At 34.6% G+C, this 22535-nt stretch overlaps 1 protein-coding gene across 1 annotated transcript; it reads right to left on the reverse strand.

Moving 5' to 3' along the window:
• Positions 1 to 19694: 19694 nt before the first annotated feature.
• Positions 19695 to 21741, reverse strand: LOC132029604 (protein ANTAGONIST OF LIKE HETEROCHROMATIN PROTEIN 1-like). The gene has a single exon (XM_059418880.1). The coding sequence runs from the start codon at positions 21603 to 21605 to the stop codon at positions 20028 to 20030; it is 1578 nt and encodes a 525-aa protein (XP_059274863.1). The 5' UTR covers positions 21606 to 21741; the 3' UTR covers positions 19695 to 20027.
• Between the last annotated feature and the right edge of the window lie 794 nt (positions 21742 to 22535).

Here is a 22535-nt window from a genome sequence, read left to right on the forward strand (position 1 = left end):
TCGTTTTTCCTTTATAAATTCTTTCAAGGGGTTGAAGGCCCAAAACACGTAACATTTGCCATTTTCTTTTCAAAAATCTTGCTTACTTGACCAGCTTTCCAACTTTAAAACAAACCCTTTTTTGTCTTTAGAAAACACTTAATCCGGTTTTATGCATATAATTGGGAATTAACTGAGTGAAACAATATTTTTTAGGCGACTTTCCTAATAATACTACGTTTTCCCTACATTCTAAGCATGCATAAAGGGTTTCAATATTTACATATGTTTTACAAATACATTTACATCATGGAAATAAATAGAAAGGAGAAGAATTTAGGCGGGTGGGCCTACCTAAGCCCACTAGTTGTTTATTTTTACCCATAGGTGGGTCTTCAAATGCAAATATTAGCTTCCCTTTTTATTTTCTCAACGGACTCGATCAAAAGAAGCTATTGGGTCTTTGGCTCAATGGGTTTATGCAAGAGAGATCGCCCAATGATGACATTTCATGCAAGCAAAAAGGAAGGAGATATGGATTAGGAAATTTTAGACTATGGCTAAATATAAAGGAAGTGGTATAATAAATACATGTAAGGCAGGTAACTTCAATATACACTATTTGATGGAATGGAAATTCAACTAAGTATAGACATCCAAGTAGACTAAAAAAAATAGCAAATAGGTAGTCCTCCTCAGAAAGAATTACAAATAATTATGGGCTCATATCCTTGAAAGCCCATATAAATTTAAACAGCATAGAAACAGGCCCAATTGTTAATAAATAACAAGGAAAATCCACAAGACCATTTTTACATAAGAATAAACAATGTCGTGCAACTAAATATACACCACCATCTTTAAATATACCATGGGTATACACACCCATGGGGATCCAAGGGGTTTCCAGGAACCCCAGACATGGCAAACATCAGGAAAGGCTTAAGCTTAATCCTTGAGTGCTATTTGACATCTCCATTTATGTGTTAAACTCACAATACATAGGAAAGGGAGTGTTTAATAATTGCATGCCAAGTTTATAATAAGAGACTAACTATACTTATCCCCACAGATAGTATCCAATCACACAATTAGTTAAATTCATGTAACCTAAAGGTCTGGCCCAAACACACATGGCCCAAGCTTCAAAAGAAAAATAAAAAGAAAGTAGACAACCCAAATTCCAATCATATACCTAGGAAGAAAAAGAACATGAAGCTAAACAGATTTTAGATTAAGGCAATTATGGCCTGGAACTGATGCCCAAAGCATTTCATACTAAGTAATAAGATTAAGGTTCAAACAAGACATGGAGGAGTTGATTCAAAACCAAACAAAACTTAGCAGCTGAGCCAACACTTGGGGGGAGGGGCTCACATGGATGATATACCCACCATATACCAAGTATACAAATCCCCATATGCTACAGAACATATGACCACTATATGTGTTTGGTCTACTGATGTATATCACTCATGTACAACACATATTTACACAATCCACTTCATTAAAAAAAAAAAAAAAAAAACTCACAGAAAAAACTCTTAGCTGCTCATTGATGTGCCTCATTCAACACACAGATTCATATGTATGCAACAATTTAACAAGGTGTGCATTAAAACACTTAGGGGAAATAATAGGAAAGCCCAAAGAGGGAAAACAGGTCTCAACAGATTATATTTCCAACTTAAGAGAGTTTATAAAGAAAAACCTTGAGGGACTTAAACAAGATTTCTACCCAAACACAAAAGCTTTATTCATATAAATTTTGAACCCAAGAAAAATTTGTAGTACAACACTTGATTCATAGAGAAAAACCATCTTAAAACACAGACATGTATCAGACCCAATCAAACAAAATGCTACACCAATTATGTTTACCCTGACCTACTTCCCAGTTACAACTATCTTTCAAGAAAAAATAAGCCAAATAGAGATAGACTTTGACAATTAAATGGACCACAAAACAAGAACATGATCATAGCAGTTGGGTGTCCATGTAGGAAAACTCACTTTCAGTACTCTACACAAAGAGACCATACATTTAGCTAACTAGTGTAACGACCCGTTTGGTCGTTATAGTCTTTTCGACGTTTTCGCCCGTTCTCTAGCATTTATTAGCTAACTTTTGCCCCGAGGGGACCGTTGACATGCTTCCCGAGGTGTCTAGACCGGATTCAAGCAAATTTGGTGAAAATATAGGTTTAAAGTGAAAAATGGTTGACCCAAAGTTGACTTTTGGGCAAACGAATCTTTTTCGAAATTCTGTCGATTTCGAGAGGTCCGGATAGTTGTTTATAACTTGTGTGTGTGTGTTTGGTTTGATTCCTAATGCACTTGGGTGCATTTTGAAACTTGGGAGGGAAATTTGGAATTAAGGGACCGGGGGTTGACTCGGTCAACGAGACTTCCGTTGGGAATTCTGAGGCCACAGGTGCGTTTGTAGCGCGTTTTTATATGGGACTATGTGTCTGGTATGTGAGCAGATAGCCTCGGGAATTAGTCAAAAAATTGGATCGAAAGGAAATCTTGGGTTAAGTTTCTAGTGTCTGGTGCCCGATTTACAAGCACCGGCATCGGGCAGCCGCACTGGCCGGAGCGGTGGCCCTCGCCGCTGAGCGGTCAATAACTTATAGTCATTACGAAGCGGCCGCGGTGGTTCTCGGGCGGCGCCCGGAGCGGTCCGTGTACCGCCACGGTGGTGACGAACGATGATTTTTCATTAAATATGTCTTAAATAAGTCCTAGACCCTCATTATTTCATAGCTCGATATTGGAGCTTGGGGAAACTGTTCTTGGAGATAACTTGAAGAAATTCTTGGAGGTAAAACTTGTCAAATCCTTTACTCTTCCTTAATCACATTTACTCTTCATTAATCACAATCATCTTAGATTTTCCCCTTCCCTTTAACAATCCCTTAGAGATGGAATTTGAGAGAGGGTTTTGAAAGAACATCTCCCTAGATTATTAATGATAAATTGATGATGGTTATGCTAGATATTGACTAATCTAAGCTTATTAAGCATATATCTTCCACTTTTAACATTGAATTTTGGATTTAGAGACTCAGGGTTTATACCCAATTTGGGATTTTTTACTAGAAATCAGATTTAGGCCAATTCTTGAGTTAAATAAAAAATTAGTAGTCGGGTTATGATCACCTAGTACTTAATTTGATACTTTGCCCGCGAATTTTCCGTTTTGCCCTTGTGGGCCAGTTTCCTCAATTTCTAGGGTTAAAATGGACCTAGTTGATATCATATCAATATTAGTATCAATATTCATGATTTCTAATATAGAATTTGATTATGCTTAGACTACATTAGTTCTAAGCTTCAGAGGAACGGCAAGGCAAAAGAGTGACTTGTTGGTGTTGCGGTTCGGCAGTCCAGGTAGGTTATGGCTTACCTTTAGTGAGACTTCATATAGTGAATCACATACTTAGATTATAATGTCGGAGACAGCATGTGAACCTTCGGGTATGAAGTTGGGATGGATATTGCCTTAGGTTGGGCCCTGATGTGTGTTAGGACTAGCCACCCCGTTATGCGTGCTTGATTGTCAATTGTGTTGGCTTGATACCATGTGTAGTTGGGAAATCGACTTCTGTCTTGTTGTCTTGATTTGGATAGAATTGAAACACCAGTGGTTGGTATTTGTACTTGGATATATTGTTGGCGTACCCACTGTGGTGCTTGACTTATTGATATATGTTGGCATACCCACTGTTGGTATTGTGATATGATACTTGTTGGCGTACCCCGTTGTGGTACTTGTGATATTAAACTTGATCAATTTATATATGCATTGCATGTATTCTCTCATATTCATGTATGGCCGATACCCGGTGATGATCCGGTATCGTTGATTGAGCGAAACTGAGATTTGATAAACTTTTTTACCTGAGTGATTGTGAAAAGGCCGATGTCCGAGGATCTATTCCGGAATCATTGATTATATGAAATTGATATTTTGATGAACTCTTTTACTTGAGTGATTGTGAGAAGGCCGATGTTCGAGGTTTAATTCCGGAATCGTTGATTGTGTGAAACTGATAATTGACAGACTCTTTTACTTGAGTGACTGTGAGATGGCCGATGTCCGATGAGCTATTCCGGCATCGTTGTTGCATAGACGATTCCGATGTTATTCCGGAATCGTTGTTAGTGCATGGACTCCGCGGGTCCCCCAGGGTGGTGTCGGTGAGACTCCCCCTATGAGCAATTAGCCAGGGTCCCGTCTGTCTGTTGGGCAAAGATCCGGGACGGGTGGCACTTACACTTCGCGAGTCACGCTGGGTTGTGCTATCGAGACGTCTATATTTCCGTCCGGAGTACATGTGTACACCTCGTTTGCATGGCACAACATCACATGCATACCATTATTGCACTGCATTGCATTATTACTTGATTGAGGCGTGGTGATGATTGGATTGTGATGTTTCTGCTGTGACGATTGGATTGTGTCTATTCTATTGTGGTGATTGGATTGGATCGGATATACTCAGACTTATCATATTGGGGTTTAGATGCTTACATAGGTGATGACGGATACTCGGTTGCGATTATATTGTCTCATGCTTGGTTGGTTTATTTGCTTATCTGCTTTATTTTTTCAATTGTATTAACTATGCTTAGTCGGCCGATGATGCCTACCAAGATCGTGGTTTGTCGACCGCACTTGCTGCATTCTTTTATGAATGCAGTATACCAGGTCGGATCTACTTCTCTGACCCGTGGCTGATCGACTCTTCAACTTCTATTCGAGTTTCCCAGGGTGAGCATGGCGTCCGCTGACCTTGAAGACTCTTCTATTACTTATGACTTGCTTTCCATTCTGAGACATGATTTGAGACTACTTATGCATTATTATTTAGACTTTTAGTGTTTGGATTTAGATGCTCTTGTATGACCAGACCAAATACTAGGGTTGATTTCATTTACTTCCGCACTTATTAATATTACATTTGTGAGACTTACGTTATTTTACTTCCTTCCGCTATTTTCTATTATTGGTAAATGTTGAGTTAAGGGTTCGCCTACCGAGGTGGGAAAGGTAGGTGCCCGCACGATTTAGTGAAATTGGGTCGTGACAACTAGGTCCAAAACCAAGCACATAGAGTAAGTACATGGGCTCAGACTCTCCAATTCACCAAAACCAGCATATGAAGCCTCAAATAGACTTAATTGTAACATACTTGAGCCCTTATAGACTTCATGTTTCATATTACTAACAAGGGAACCAAGTGACCTTAGCTAATGTAGACACATTATAGATTAATTAAGCATAGAATATGACCAATAGGGTCTCAACCCATACAACATCCACAATAAAACATATAGCAATGACTAACTTGTGTTCAACTTCTATTAATAAATTAGTACTTTATTTGCACATTAGAGTATCATTTGAGAGACACAGTCTAGTCAAGGTAAGCAAACACTTACTTAAACTGATTTTTCCAGCACTTTAGATCTTAACTAGGATTAAAACATGTATGATGACAGCACAGACTCAGACTCCCAGACTTATAGGGGAAACTAACACATATAGACTCAAGTAAGCTTGGAACTTAACCAAATAAGCAGGTTTAGTTAGTAAATACACTCTTATTCCATACCTCAACATCACTTTTGCTGGCAACACACTCAAGTAACCATAGCAGATGGATTAACCATAAGAACAACCAGTACACACAGACATAGGTATTAAGCTAAGTAAATTGAACTAGTATGAGTTTGGAGATCACACTAATCATAGGCCATAATTATTTTAACATGAAGCTGGTAGACAACAAAATTAGTTCAAACAAGTCTAACCCAAATTTGCCCTTATGTACCAAGATTGGTAAAACAATCATAACTTAAGTCCATCTAAGGTGAATGATAAAACCCCAACAATAATCAGTTGAACTAAACCAGGCTAATTACAACAAAGGTTTCAACTTCTTAAGCAAAACATGGGCATCATTCAGGTGATTACAATAAACATGTGCTCAAACACCCAACTAAACTAATGCCTAACTCCCTTATTAAGCTAAAGCAAAAATGTAATTTATATACTTGAATAAATTAGACTAATGCACAATCATGTTATCCACACAGACCAAAATAACAGTATGCAAATATCTACACAGCAAAAAATAATCAACTAACTCAAAACAACTACAAAACAGAAAGAAATGCAGAAAAATAAAAGAGAAGATAGGGAATTACCTCTTCTTGGAGCAGCCTTAAGTCAAGATTTGGACTTGGAGACTCTTTCCTCCCAAATCAACTCAACCACAAACCCAAAGAGACAAAAAAAAAATTAAACTAACTCAGAAAAAGTTAAAGGTCTCAAAATTATTGAAACCCTAGGTTTTTTCGAGTTCCTTTCTATGTAAACGAAAATTCCAGATCCCTCTCTTTGCAAAGTTGGGCCTCTATTTATAGAACCCCTTAAATCATAAAATCCTCAGTTTCCAATGATGTGGGACTTTGAAATTTCTTAATAGCATCATATCATAAACAATATCAACGGCTAAAAATTAGCGAATGAAAAGATAAAAGGTTAGATTCAACCCAAAATGAGTCGATCTCCTCAGTTCTTTGCGAACCAATGAGATTCGTCGATTCAAACTTGCAAAACAATAAAAACCATTAAAACTTCTCAGTATATTTGACCGTTGCTACACGAAAAAAGTAAAGTGATAGAGAAAAGTGAGAATATATACTATGGTTGGATCGTATTTGGCAAGAGAAGAACAAAACATTAAATGTGTTGCTTGAATTAGGCATACCAGACCTGGCAAAGGCGAAGTACGGCTGTAAATTTGCCTGAAATGGCAAAATGATGTAGAGGCGGGTCCATCGCCCCCTGGCAGCGCTAGGGTTTTCTAATGAAACCTTAGTGGAGAAAACAAAATGATAAAAGGGTGCGTTTGGCTGAAGAACATGGCTTATATGTTATAAGCCAACTGGACCGAGTCACTGTCCTTTGGGCCTAGGCTCGGCTCGGATTTTTTTTAAAAGAAATAAGAGCCCACATGTATACCTGTATACACACATGTATGCTTGTATACTCGTGTATATATGTGTATACATGGGAGGGTAAAATTGACCCTTTTTTAAAAGATAGCCCAAATTTAAACATTTTAGTGAAGAAATATTTCAAACATGACCAAACTATGTCTCTAAAATTAATTAATTAATTAATTTTAAAGACATAGTCAACTGTATAAAAGGACTTTAATTGCAAACATAGCCTTAATTGGCTTAATTTTAGGATCAGGCTATTTCACTTATAGCCTTGTTTGGTCCAATTAGCCATCTTAGGGTAACATTTGCAAAAATGACCTTAATTATTCAGACTAATGATTTTGGCCCTTTCATATAAGGTTAAATTAAATAACAATTAAAAAGGCTAATTTTGCAATAATGACCTCAATTAAGGAAATTGATTTTCAATTGGGCCATAATTGGACTATTAATTGATTATCTCAATTATAGTCATTTAATGGGTAATTTACAAAATAAACCACAATTAAACACTCAATTAATTATGATAAATTCTAATAAATTGATTAAACAAAAATTGAGGGGTAAAATGATTAATTTATTTAATTAATCAAATTCCTTGCATTAAACAGATTAAAACATTTGCTAATTAATTTCTGATAATTTAAACAATTAAATAAATAATTATTTTGAATTATTTCTTGATTAAATTTAGCAAATGTATCATAATTGTTGAAAGTTAATTTCCACATGACTTATAACATTATAGAAATTATTTAACCATACAAGAATGGTAAAATATTATCCAAATAGTTCTATAAAATCATTTTGACTTCTAAAAATACATATTTCACTCCGTTTAACATTCAAGGACTCTGGGTAATAAAAATAAATTATGGGAGGTCAAAAATTAGGTGTCAACACATACAACAATAAATAAGAACTACGTCAAACATATAAGCAACAGAAAAGGAAAAGCACAGTAAAAGTTGACACGACAAGTAAAGGGAAATAAACACCATTACCTTTCTCATATAATCTTCAGAGACAAGCATTTCCTTCATGCTAGCAAATTGTGGATATTTCCCATTAATGACATACGACAACATTAGAGGTGCACAACAATCGCCAACAACATCAACATATTTTTTGCGATAGTCATTGAACCTAGACCAAACCCAAACGATACCATGAACAAAATCAACAATAGCAAAATCTATGTTGTATTTGTTTATCCCTTGCTTATAAATAGATTTGAAAGATCTCACAAGTTCACCAAAACACATAGACCCCCAATTAAACTGCTCAAACAATTCAATTTCCTCTATATATACAATATGGTCCCACAACACCATCTTATCAATCCTACCCCCCAATAATACACGGCCTAGAATATATACCTCTGCTAGCATCATCGCATCAAGGTCATTATCAATTTTTATATTAGCAGTATTCATCAATTTCCTTAACTGTCTCATTTCCAAATTCTTTTGACCATCTGGAATTTAAAAAATACCTTCTCAAAAGATAACTGTCATTGGTTGTGTTTAATTTATCATAAAAAGACCTAGGAGGATCAGTAACTAATAACCCAGTGACTCTCTTAAATTTCACAATTTTACCTTGTATATTAAAATGCATTTCATTAGTTTCAGAACTGCGAACTTCCGATAACAACATACAATTTAACAAAATACCCGACAATTTTAAATTACGCAAATCCATAAATTTCCCAAACAGATGCCCCTTCAAAATTGCTAACTATTCTTTTGTAAGAAATCTCTCAACCACATTAACAAACTTTTCATCCCCTCTCCATACAGCACTAACGCGTGTTTCTGTCCAGTTATCCGGAGCAATATAATAGTCAACAACTTCTTCAATATGGCGTCTCATTATTTAGCACACTGACATCAGCAAACATAAAATTCAATCAGGAATAAAAATAAAAACAAAAAAGAAAACAAAACAAAAGACATAAAAAATTACCAAAAATAAGATTAACACATGCATTACGAAAAAAGAAAAGAAAAAAAAAGAGAAAACCATCAATCCAAAATAAATAAAGTACAAATATAACAAACACTTGAAAGAATAGATAAATAAGTCTCCGATAGATATATATCGTAAGGAATAGTGCGAATAAATCACATTTGTTATTCGAATAACACAAGAGCATCTAAAAAAGGGAAATAGTGACAAATATGGAATACTAAAACATAAAGTGTCTATGTCTTCGAAAAGAATGGACATAAAAATAGCAAAATAAAAACTAAAAAAAATGAAGACTATCGCCCACGGGCAAGTGGATATATATTGCACATAAATATATTTAAAAGTGCAAGTCGCAAACAACAAGACGTAGGCATATCACCACTAAGCATAGCTAACACAATGGATAATAGGCGAGGATAAACCAACAAGTATAAGTCAATGTAATCAAATTCAAATATCACTTAACCTATGCATCTAATCCAAATGGCAAACATCCGAATATATTCAATCAAATCCAACATCAAAACAACACCAACATCTTAAAATCAAGTCATAATGCAATGCAACGCAAAGTTTATGTGTGAACAAATCATAAGTATGTTGTTGAAGGCATAACATTGGCAAAACCATTTGTTTACACATATTGGCTTAAATGACCCGTAGATCTTTGCAAAGGTGCACGGGATCTACTAATATTTTACATGGTGGGGTTTCAATTCCATAAGCAAAAGTCCAAAAGTATTCCGGAACTAACAGTGGATTAGGCCGTATGCAATCAACGCCATTATTGTGTACATCTCCGTCAATCAAGTAAAGAGTTTATCAAGTATCAATCAATTTCACTCAATCAATGGTTTGATAAAAGGACATCGAAGTATCACTCAAGGTGGAGGCAAACTTTCTTGTTCATCAACTATCATCAATATCTCAAAATAATGAAATGAGAAGGATGCAATGCATGAATCACATCAATAATAATGTTCAATAACAAGTACCAACCGTGGGTACGCCAACAATGTATACGAATCACAAATTTATTGCCAATAATATAAGAATTTGACTAGAAATGGACTTCTACAATATATCAAAATTACCAACAAAGTGGCTATGCCAACTATATCATAATCAAGAGGATAAAATAGAATCCAATATCTTGAATGACGTGCACGCACTATATAGAACAATCAAATCACACTAGGGGGTAGTTGGCCCAATTAGGCAATATCCAAAACGTGTAGGTTAGAAAATAATATAATCTAAATATGTGCTTCGCTATACGAAGTCTCACCAAAGGTAATTATAATACCCGGGATGGCCGAACCGCAACACCAAAAGTCACCCCTTTGCCTTGCCTTTCCCCGAAGGCATAGTAGTCTAAGCATAATCGAAATCTAGATTAGAAATCATGAAGAATGATACTAATATTGCTACTATTCAATTTAGGTCAAAAACCTAGAAATGGAGATACACCATTGGAAAAGGGGAAACGAAAGTAAAATATCAAATTAGGCCTTGATCATAAAACCACTAATTGCCGATTTAACTATTGATTAGCCTAATTTATGATCTCAAAAGATCAAAAAATTTGGGTCAACCCTAACTCTTTGATTCCGAAATTCAAAAAAATGGAAGATATAAGATTAACAATCTTAGATTCATCAAAATCTAACATAAACATCATCAATTTATCAGTATAGCCTAGAGAAAGTGTTCATAAAAAACTCTTCCAACTTCCATCACTAAGGGATTATTAAAGGAAAGGGGGAAATCTAGTGATGATTATGATTAAAGGAAAACCATCAGCAAGATCTTTCCAAGAACTATTCCAAAGCTCTTCGAGAGACGAGCATCTTTGGTCTAAAGACTTATTTAAATCACACTTAATGAGATAACGGTTGTTGCGTCACTTCATTTAGATTTTGTGTCCGGCTTCAACAGAACATGGGGTGTCTTCAACCGCATCGCGTGCCGCCATATCCGCATGTATTAGAAATCCTCAATTTTTCTAAGTCTCAATCGAAATCCCGAGCCACTAATGCGCTTGCAAATCATGACCCACACAAAAATACACTACGAATTTCTTTTGCAATTTGCAGGTTTTGACCGAGTCAACCCCCGACGTGTAATTCTAATTTTCCAACCCAAAAAAATGCATCTTAATGTAGAACCGAAGCCGAATACACAAAGCGTAAACAACCATCCGGACCTCTAGGAATCGACGGATTTTCGAAAAAGGTTCGTTTACCCAAAAGTCAATTTTGTCAAACATTTTTCACCCAAAGCCTATATTTCACAAAAGTTGCCTGAAACCAGTCAAGACACCTTGGGAAGTGTGCCATCGGTCCTCTCTAGTAAAAAATGAGCTAATCAATGTCTTTTAGCAAAACCCATAAGACTATAACACATAATTTGTTTTCACGATGACCGTCGCTCGTCCTCGAACAAAGAAAACTTTCAATAATATTGATCGCAAACAACCGAGGAAATCTACTTTCCGGACTCGGTCTCCCAAGTTACTCTCTAAACAAGTGCTTCCATTGCACTTTCGGAAGAAATCTCCTTGACCTCAACTTTCGACTTGGTTTCATCATCCAAGATCGCGAACTCATAAGTCAAATTATCAACAACAATATAGAATCCCAACGGACAATGTAGGTAAATTTTTATCCAAAGATCTTGAAAAATCGGATGAACTCTCGCCAATCCAAAGCCAACTAGCTACAACCGACTAGAAAATAAGAATAAACAAAGAACAACAATACAAGTATTCAGCTAATGATAACAAAGTTACAAAAAAAAAAAAAAAAACAAAAACATACCTTGACTTGATTGACAATAATAGATCATTCATCATCCAATTGCTTCTTCACATTGGACAAAACACCCTATATAAAAGATAAAATAAAACAATACATTACTTTTGACTTGATGGCAAAACTTTGAATTACTTTTGAACAATTATGTCGGAAGGGGCAGAACTTAAGTTTGAAAAGAGGATAAGTTTGCCGAAAGGAGTAGAACTTAAGTTTGCAAAACGAAAAATTATGCCGCAAAGGGCATAACTTTCATTTCCATAACCAAAACAAAAAATAGTGCACAAGTGTTAACTACTAGAACAATCTACCAGAAGGGCAAAATTCTGAATTTTAGATTCAAGGTTAATCAAGTTAGGACTTAAGGCATAAATTTACAATGAAAACACACATGCATGGAAAAAACAACACACATACATAGCCGGTTTATGGGAATACAATAGGAACTTTTGAACATGGCCGTAACTCAAAATTCACTCCAAAAAACAAAAAACACAAAAGAAAAAGTAAGACTTACATCAATTATGTGATCAATAAGTTGAGATGACAAAATCGCACTTGAAGAACAAGAGCCTGAATCATCAGAAAATTGAAGTGCAACTGGATAATGCTGCCTCTCTTGTTCCGTAGCAACAACAACATGGACATTAAATTTCTTGAATCTCTATGACAAATACAAAACACACATGATACATACAAAACACAAAAAATAACAAAAAAGCACCAAGAAAGAAACAACAACAAAAAGAAAAACATACATTTTCAGCATGGAAGAAATTCTCAGTAATAACTTTATAAAAAGTTTGCTTTGAAGGACCCCAAGACAACATACGAGGAAACTTGGGACCATGGTAACTTGAAAACCCTAGAAAATAGGAAAACCTCGAACACCCACACATTTAAAGCATAAGGGAAACCACTAATCATATAACTCGTAGATGGCATGGTCTTGAAAGTCCTCAAACAACCACGAAGTGATCGTACCAACCAATTAAAACTAAGAGTACCCCAAGGATAAGACACCCAAAGACTATTATCATAAATTATCTTCATTAGATGATCTTTAACTACACATTTCTCATCACGACCCAACAACACCCTCTCCAATATATAGACCTCAGCAAGCTTAACAGGGTCACTATTTCTTGCCCAAAAACCAACAGCCTGATTACTTGACCGAATCTATAAGAAACTCTTGAGATCAGACAACCTTATTATATCTTGATTTGGGAAATAGCGTCTCAACAATCTGTTTGGTCTGCTAAACACAACACTAATCACCAGCACAAGAATTTAAACCAGTAATAATACGGAAACACTCATGATCAAATACATACTTACGACCAAAAACCGTAAACTTTAACACACTATCAGTACTAGAGGAAAGTTGGGATAAGACCAAGCAATGGAAAATATTATCAAACAAGTCGACATCACCCAACTCCATAAAATGTCCAAAAACACCCTTTTTCGATAAGTCTAATTGAGAGACACTCAAAAAGTACATAATCAAATCCTTAAATTGGAAATCACCACTCCACATACCACATCCTTCAACCGAATGTTCAAACTTAACCAAACGTTCTTCTTCCTATAAAAGAAAAATTAATGTCAAGAGAAACTAAGAATTTACATAAGAATAAACCAAAATGAAAACAAAAACAATTAACATGTACCATAATACAAAATCAGTTACTAGACTATTACACAAAACAACACCTCCATCATAGAAGAAAGAACTTCATTAATAAAGTATGCCAGAGTAGCCGAAAGTTCGGTTTCATAAACCACATAATATACATGGAAACCCACATATGTTGCCTCAAACAAACACAATCTTCATAAAAACAAGATTATTAAACAAAAACAACACCAAAAACCTAAAACTGGTGTTCACAGGAAAAATTAAAAGATTCAACACATTGAAACCCAAAACACATACAAAATAACCCAATTCATGAAGTTATGCCAGAATAGCCATAACTTTAGTTTCAAAAAACAAAACCCTATGCTCAGAAAAACACATAAACTTGCATAACAACCAACATTATTAACAAAACAACACGTAAACCTTAAACACATACAAAATAAAATTGGTGTTCAAAAGGCATAAATTAAAACAAAGATTCAACATGTTGTTACCTCGTACAAAACACATCATAAAAACAAGATTATTAAACAAAAACAACACCAAAAACCTAAAACTGGTGTTCACATGCAAAATTAAAAAGATTCAACACATTGAAAATCAAAAACATACAAAATAACCTCATTCATGAAGTGTGCCCCTATCGATTCGTAAACAAAAACATAATATCAAGAAACACATAAACTTGCATAAAAACCAATATTATTAATAAAACAACACCAAAAACCCAAAACACATACAAAATAACTTAATTCATTAAGTTATGCCGAAATAGGCGTAACTTCAGTTTCGCAAAAACAAAACCTCTGCCGGACCAGGCATATGTTGCCTCAGACAAACACACTCAGCATAAAAATAAGATTATTAAATAAAAACAACACCAAAAACCTAAAACTGGTGTTCACAAGTAAAACTTAAAAGATTCAACACAAAGAAACCCAAAACACATATCAAATTCCACAAAAACATAGCAAAAACATAATACGAAATTGAAAAAACTAACATATAACATGAAAAAATGAACTAACATTCAAAAAATCATACAGAAACTTTGACAAAACACGTAAAAAGATAGTTTAAAATAAAAAAGTATCAATTAAATACAAAAAACTACGAAGACAAAAAAAAACGATTCAACAAATAACAAATATAACACAACAACGAATATTGAGACGAGCAAAAGATCTAAATTCGTACCTAAATTTTCGTATAGATAAGAGAGAACAAAGAGAGAAGAAACGAAGACAAAAAACAAACGGAAAATAACGAAATAGAAAGGGTTTAAGGTAAGGGTAATTTCGACCGAAAAGTTTCATTAAACTCGCGGCAAGGTAAAAACTTAAAGAAGGCATAAATGAGGGACAAATATTAAAGACCAGCACGTTAGAAGGACACTCCATGCAAAAAAAAAAAATCCTTTTAACATGGTTTGGTCTTGATTTTGGAATGGGCATGGTTAGGCTTTTCAAGATGTGGGCTTTAGTCTTTGTGTGGGCTTTGGCTTTTTCTTTAGTAGAAGTTGGAGAATTTAATACCAATAAACTATTTTTAAGCTCTAATTATATTAAGGGCACTTAAACTGAATTACAAAATATAATAACACTCTATCAACTATAGCAAAATAATATGAAAAGAGTCCCTTAAGGTTAGCCATGGGTTTAACTAATCCCCCCCAAATTAGAATTAGAAACCCACGTATTGCACTACTTTCAGCGCAATTCTTCCCATTTAGAATCCAATTTATCTCCCTAAATCTTCTTCTTTTCTTTCTCTAAATTCATCAAAGCTCCATCAACCTCTGGCCAATTTTGCTTCACAATTTTCACGAAGCACAACATTCACAGTTGGTTCTTGCTCTGATCAACTTCATCTTTTTGTTTATCAGCCATTAATAATTCTTGTGTGGAATAATTTTTGAATCGATGGAAATCATGGTGGTGGTTAGAAGGTGGAAATGAATATATATATATATATATATATATATATATATATATGTTCGGTGTATCTCATTATATATCTAGTATATGATTTGTGTATATCTATTGTCCACTAAAACACCAACACTAAGGTGGTGAAAATATAGGCACACGCGAGGTTTTAGTGGAAAATCTTTCTTTTGAGGAGGGGGAGGGGAAAATCCGATACCAGTGGTGGAGAAGAGAAATTAATGGCGTCATAGGTGATTAAGAGCCAATTTGGATTGGCTTATAAGTTGCTTATGTTTGCTTTTCGAACTTTTTGGTTATTATTGGTTGACAAATTATAAGTCATTTTGTGCTAAAATAAGTCCAAAAAAATAATTTAAATCGTTTGACTTAACTTATCTAAAGCGAACTATAATGTTGAAAATAATTTTTATATGCCTAAAAAATAAGTTTTTACACCAATTTTTTTTTAATTTTTTTATGTGCCTATTTTTAGTTATTTATGCTCGCTTTTTTGCCTCATCCAAATAGGCTCTAAGACAATGACAGAAGGAAGGAGAAGAAGAATGACGTTTCTCTTTTATTGTTGAAGAAGATGGAGTATTAAAGTATATAATTTTAAGTTTTAAAGTTCATGACACGTCACATTATTATATACATTTGTTGAGAAAAAATGGAGAAAAGGATAAAAATAGTCCCTTAACTATGATAGTAGGTTCAAAATAGTCCCTTAACTATGCACTTAACGGTTTTGGTCCTTTAAGTTTGCCACAAGTTAACATAAATGGTCCCTTAATTATGAGAGTAGGTTCAAAATAGTCCCTTAAGTATGCACTTAACGGTTTTGGTCCTTTAAGTTCTCCAAAAGTTAGTTGGTTTAGTCTCGACAAAATATTCATCGAACTCGTTTGTTAGATTTGACGAGAACTATGAAAAAAAAAAAAAAATTAGCGAGAACTCTAGATCGGTCAAATAACTGGACAAAATCCGAAGGACGTTAGTCGGTTATAGGAAAAAGCGAGGAAAAATATATATATATATATAATGTTAGAAAATAGTGTCTCATTATACACAAAGACCGATGGACTTTGTCGATTTAAATCGAGGAAGTCCATTCGCTAAGTAAAATACACTAGATTCATTTACCGAAAACTCGAGAAATATAAATACTTCCGCGTAGTGATTCTTTTTTGAAAAAATAGTTTCCGCGCATTTTTCCTCAAAAATAGGGGGAGGGGATGGACTTCCGTTGGTTTTCATAAAAACAATAAAAAAAAAATAGTGTCACTCGATTTTATCCATCGGTTTCGTCCGTCGTTTTTTTGCTTGTTTTTGGTAGTGACAACTTTTTTAGTTTCGCTATTTCTATTTATTTGTAAAGTCTAGTGTATTTTATTTAGCCGATGGATTCTCCGGTTTTAATTTAAAGTCCGTTCTTTGTGTTTCGAGACACCACTTTCGACATTATCAAGTCCGTAGGCTTTCCTATAACCGACCGATGTCCGTCGATTTCGTCCCGAATTTGATCGTTTCTTTAATAATGTGTTTTCTAATTTTTTTTAAGTGCATACTTAAGGGACTATTTTTAACCAACCCTCATAGTTAAGGGACCATTTTTGTTAACTTATGGCAAACTTAAAGGACCAAAAAGGAATGCATAGAGGGACTAGAATGACTCTCATAGTTAAGGGACTGTTTATGTTAACTTGTGGCAAACTTAAAGGACCAAAACTGTTAAGTGCATAGTTAAGGGACTATTTTGAACCTACTATCATAGTTAAGGGACTATTTTTGTCCTTTTCTCAGAAAAAATGGTCAAACTTTGAAGTGTGTATTAGACGCACTTCAAAAGGTTTAGCGTGCAAGAAGCTTTTCGCGTTCGAGAGGTGTGTCAAAGGAATTTGGCCTCAAGCTTAGAGGGCAAACTGAATATTCTGCCTTGTATATATGAGTCAATTTTCCTATTATTTTCAAAAAGCGAACTAAATATCCAATTCCAATTGCACTTGGTTAAGTTGACACTCGAAAGTGGAAATGTCCATACCCTGCACATGGAATATAATCACCGCTTCATTTGTTCCAATTTTTGTGATGAGCTTTCCTTTTTCTAGCCTGTTTGGTCAAGTTTATTTTTCCCCCAAAAGTACTTATTTTTTTAGAGTGTTTATTTTAAAAAAGTGAGGTGTTTGACCAAACTTTTGGGAGTAAATAAGTGCTTTTGGAAGTAGCAACAGTTTTTCAGAAGCTAAAAAAAATAAAAATAGCTTTTGATCAAAAACACTTTTTTGAAAAGTAATTTTGAGAAAAATACACTTAGAAGATTCTTTTTAAAAGCTTGGCCAAACACTAATTCTTTACTCAAAAGTCTTTTTTTTAAATTAATTGCCAAGACAAAGCTGCTTTTTAAATCAAAAGTACTTTTTTGAAAATTCCTTTTGAAAAAATCACTTTTTAAAATAAGCTTATTTTAGAAGCTTGACCAAATAGGCTATTAGTCTACCCGAAAAAATAATACTTTTTTATATTTAGAAAAAATTTAACTTTAAACTTTTCATTTTACCATTAATGATATGATTTTTAGCTAAACAAATATTTATGATTATGCTTAGATTCTAAACTTCAATTTTTTTTTCTTATATCCTTGCCCAATCAAAGTCAAGATCACATAAAATGGGACAGAGAAAGTATTAATTTGCTTATTCTTCTCTAGTATAGTATAATAAAATTTAGAAAAATTGTTACCTGACTTGGTGGAATGATATGAGTTATCTAGGACTTCTGGTGAATAATTTTTATAGTGTAATCAAACCACCAGAAATTTCAGTACATATTCCTAGGTACTCTACTCAATATATTAGTTCTAACAATCTTAATTTCTCCCTCCTAGAACTGGTGGTATATATCTCTTATGAGTACTGTATTCATTAAGTCACTAAGTTTTACTATTGATTTTCTATACAACAGCTAGAAATTGCAGAGAGGTGGACAAAGCAAGATATCGTGTTTTTTCAAGGATGACGGAACGAATTGTAGGGTTGAAGGCTATCAAGTAGCCAAGTATAAACAGTAATTAGGATAAAAATAATTTAAATATGAGCTGGATAAACAATACCAAAAATTAAAATTATGCCATGTAGGTAACATTCGTTTTATTTTCGCGTAAATCTCGCGGTTTGCACTCTTTAAGTCTTATCATACATTTGAATACAGTGCTTTATTTGGCGGTGGTTATTCAAAATAAAAAGCTAAGATGATTGACGACACCACACTACTATTCTTGCTAACTCTGTGTTGTAATTTACTAATATAAAATTGGCAACAGTTTGCAAACGTTACTCTAACTATAAAACAGCCATTTCCATTTCTGAATCATATTTTTAATACTGTTTCCCATCGTTCAGTTACCAGTCTAGTGTGAACAGAATCTGTGGGCTAAGCATGATTCAACGCGTTTTGCACACCATTTCATTTGTTCAAATCTCTCTTCTATAATTTTTTATTGGTAAATGACATCGGTTTTGTCTAGATTCAGTATATAGAAACTGATAAAAAAGAATGATGTCTAGGTAACCAAATCGATTACAATTTCTCTGAAATAGACAAGGGCTTGGTGAGTTTGAAGCCACCATCTTGACAAGAAACCATGGAGATCATTATCATTAAACTAATAACAATCTATCAGTCCTTATTAGTTGAATTTATTGTTAAATATATTGTATATAGTGGGAAGGGGCCAATTTTTCATCCAACATGCCACCAAAATTTCTGAGGCATTAGATTGACTAATCTTAATTTAAATTAACTTGCTTTTTGAAGCCTTGCTTAAGGCTAATCTAGTCCTAAAAGAAAGCATGTTTATTTGGTGGTACATCTCCTCTGTAAGGGTATTGAAGGTGATTAGCATCAAACTTGAATATACCTGTGATATCATATGATGTATTATACCCGCTTAACATCGTCTAATCTTGGCTTAAATAATTTTAGAAAAGATACAATGCGTTTTAAATTGGAAATAAGAAGTAATTACTTCAAACTGTTTTAACCTTAGACTTCCAATTATAACTAGTACATCTTGGAAATCAATAAATTTCAGTCAGATTCCATAGGTTCTTAGTTTAAGTTGAAAGTGATTTCCCACTGCTTGCTGTCCTATTTTAAATTGTCAGCAAGATTCATACAACAAACTTAGTTTATCCTCATCACTATTATATTTAAAGGGTACTAAACAATTCATACTTCAAAAGATGTTGAAAACTACCCCTTCAAATTAACCACTCCCAAGAATGTTTTATTGCTGCTATGAGCATTTCTTAAAACCATAGAATAACACACATATGGATGAAAACATACTGCTAAAATTGAACACTTCTGATGTACAACAAACAAGGGGAGAAAGAGAATTACAAGTAATTGACAATATGTAAAAGAAAGAATTTATGTTTTGCCAAGTCAATTTCTTCTATCAATCCCTAATTCAAGTATGAAATACAATGTCTGCAATTTCAGTGTATGCTATGGCCTAGAAAGCAACATTTTCATCAGTTTGCACAAAGGGGAAGATTAGACTATCCCCTTGACTAACATTGATAAATAAAAACAAATGTGAAATGTAACAACTTAAAAGAATTACATAAATTAACAAGACAAATAATCAAAGTTAAACTCCTTTCATGACAAGAAAGAAGTACCAGCATGGTTATGGTGCAAAAGATTATGAGCAATGGCATCCCTCGCAAGCCTAGCAGTATTCGATCTCAATTGAATCTCGGGAACCATCTCATCATCAACGAGCTCAAAGTTAAGCTCCGGATCCATCTCCTCGTTCCTCATCTCGCATATATTATGCAAGACGCAGCACGCCCCTAACACCACAGGCAAATCTTGAAGTTTCACCTCTGTTCTTTTCTGCAAACAAGACCATCTCCTTTTCAACCTCACAAACGCCTCTTTCCCGATTCTCTGAACCTCACCAATCTTCTCATTAAAAGCATGTTGAGTCCAAGTCAAATGCTGTTGTGTATAAGGCACTAAAACCCAATCCATCAAAGGGTATCCACTACTCCCAACAATCCAAACACCATTCAATAACCCTGTATTCGCCCTTTGAAAAAGGGCGGATTTTTCAAGTACCTGATCATCAGGCATCGAACCAGGCCAACCGATACACACGTCAGTAAACACACCCCTCGGATCAACAACACCTTGCACAGTAATCGAGTACGACGTCTTCTGATTCCTCTCCGTATGCCTCTTATTAAAATAAGCTGCAACACTAATTTTCGGAGCAATTATCGGTATATGAGTTGTATACATTGATCCAACAACATTAGGGATCCCTGACATAGCCTCATACTCATCCTTTATATTCCTCATTTTCTCTTCATCAGGCCATTGCAGATACTTAGGCATCAAAACAGTCCTAATCGCAGTACAAACCTCTAGCACCAACTTATGGCAAGTCGAAATCCCTAACCCGAACCTCTTGGAAACCAACCTAAGAGGCTCACCAGTAGCCAATCTCCATATACAAACCGCGACACGTTGCTTCACAGGCACAGCATCTCTTAACATAGTATTCTCTTTTGCGACGACAGAACTCAATTCATTACATATAAGCTCAAATGTATCTTTCCCCATTCGAAACGCTTTCTTGAATTCCTCTTCAGGGAAATCAGGACTGTTACATTGATCCCACCAAGCTTTTGATCTGTTCTTTACCCACAACCTCCTTTGGGGGGCGCCTTTTTCGCTGTTATTATTCGCTTTATTGTTACTCGAAATGTTTTTTTCCTCTTCAACAACTGTAGCACCAAGGGCACAAGCAATAGCAGAATTCCCTCGCCCTTTTCTTTTACGAACACCATCTAACTGTTCTAAATCCGAATGATGCTGTTGAACATCTGAGTAATAATCCCACATCACTTGAGTTGTTTTCTTGTGATTCGCTTCGAATAACAGTTTTTTCTCTTCCTCTTCCTTAACAAATCCCTCTTGTTCAGACTTTTCTTGTTCTTCAAGTAACAACAATGATGTTATTATCTCTTTTAGCTCCTTTGTTTTCACAACACCTTGATTTTCCACATCATTTTCATTACTTGGGGTTTCTTGAATTGGTTCTTTTCTTTTTCGACGACGTTTATTGGGCAAGTTGTTATCATTCATTTGAACAAGTGTTTTTTCAAGGAATTCACGGATATAGGTTTGGGAAAAGCTAGAATTTTCTGGGAAAGAAGGGAGTTGCTTCATATATGAGGCAAAAAAGGGGATGCAAGTAAACTGTTTGAGGAAATGTGTGAACGAAGGTGTGAACGCATAGAGACTTTTGGAATATAACAAGATGTATTTGTGTTGAAAGAGGGGACATGTATTATATATGTACAAGTAAAAGGGTGGAATTAATTAATGAAGAAAATGAGGGATTTTTTTTAAGAAGAAAACGTGTGTGAATGGTATGAACGCGGCTTTGGATTTGAAGGAAGTTTCGAGGGTGGAAGAAAACAGACTTGTTTGTTTTGGGTTGGCGTGGGGGGCGGGTAAAAGGGGGGTGGGGTGGGGAAAGAAGATAAGAGGTAGGTGATGAAGACGGTGACTGGAGACTTTGGAGAGTTGAAAACAACATGGTTGGGCAATTTGTGATGATTTTGGCCTTGTATTTACCAAAAAAAAAAATCTTTTGACAAGGGGTGGGGTCGTTGTGTTTACTTATTTTGTGTTATCTAATTTGAGTTTATTCCTTTTTTTTTTTAATTATTAAATTGTTTCAATAATATATTGTCCTAGTCAGTTTATTGTTCATATTCTATTACGGATTTCGTCCAGCTCAAAATAAGCGTTCACTTAGTCTTTTTATTTCAGTTTAAAATAAGTGTTCACTTATATAATTAAGAAGGAATTTATTTTATTTTTTTGATTACTTAGTTATTAAGTGTTAAGTGACCAAATCCTAATGTTCAAGTTAATAGTAATATGCAAAATTTAATTATATAGTTTAGTCAAAGTATCCATTTTTTTTTTCTAGTGGTTAATATTTTCTTAACGGATGTCTTTAAAGACTAAGTTGACACTTATTTTAAACCGGAGGGTGTAGTACTTTTTTCAGTAATGTTAACTCACACTTTAAATGTTATTATTAATATTTTTTAACTTTTCCCTGATATGAAACTAATAATTATGGTA

Source organism: Lycium ferocissimum, chromosome 9, assembly GCF_029784015.1.
Source record: "Lycium ferocissimum isolate CSIRO_LF1 chromosome 9, AGI_CSIRO_Lferr_CH_V1, whole genome shotgun sequence".
Taxonomy (NCBI): Eukaryota; Viridiplantae; Streptophyta; class Magnoliopsida; order Solanales; family Solanaceae; genus Lycium; species Lycium ferocissimum.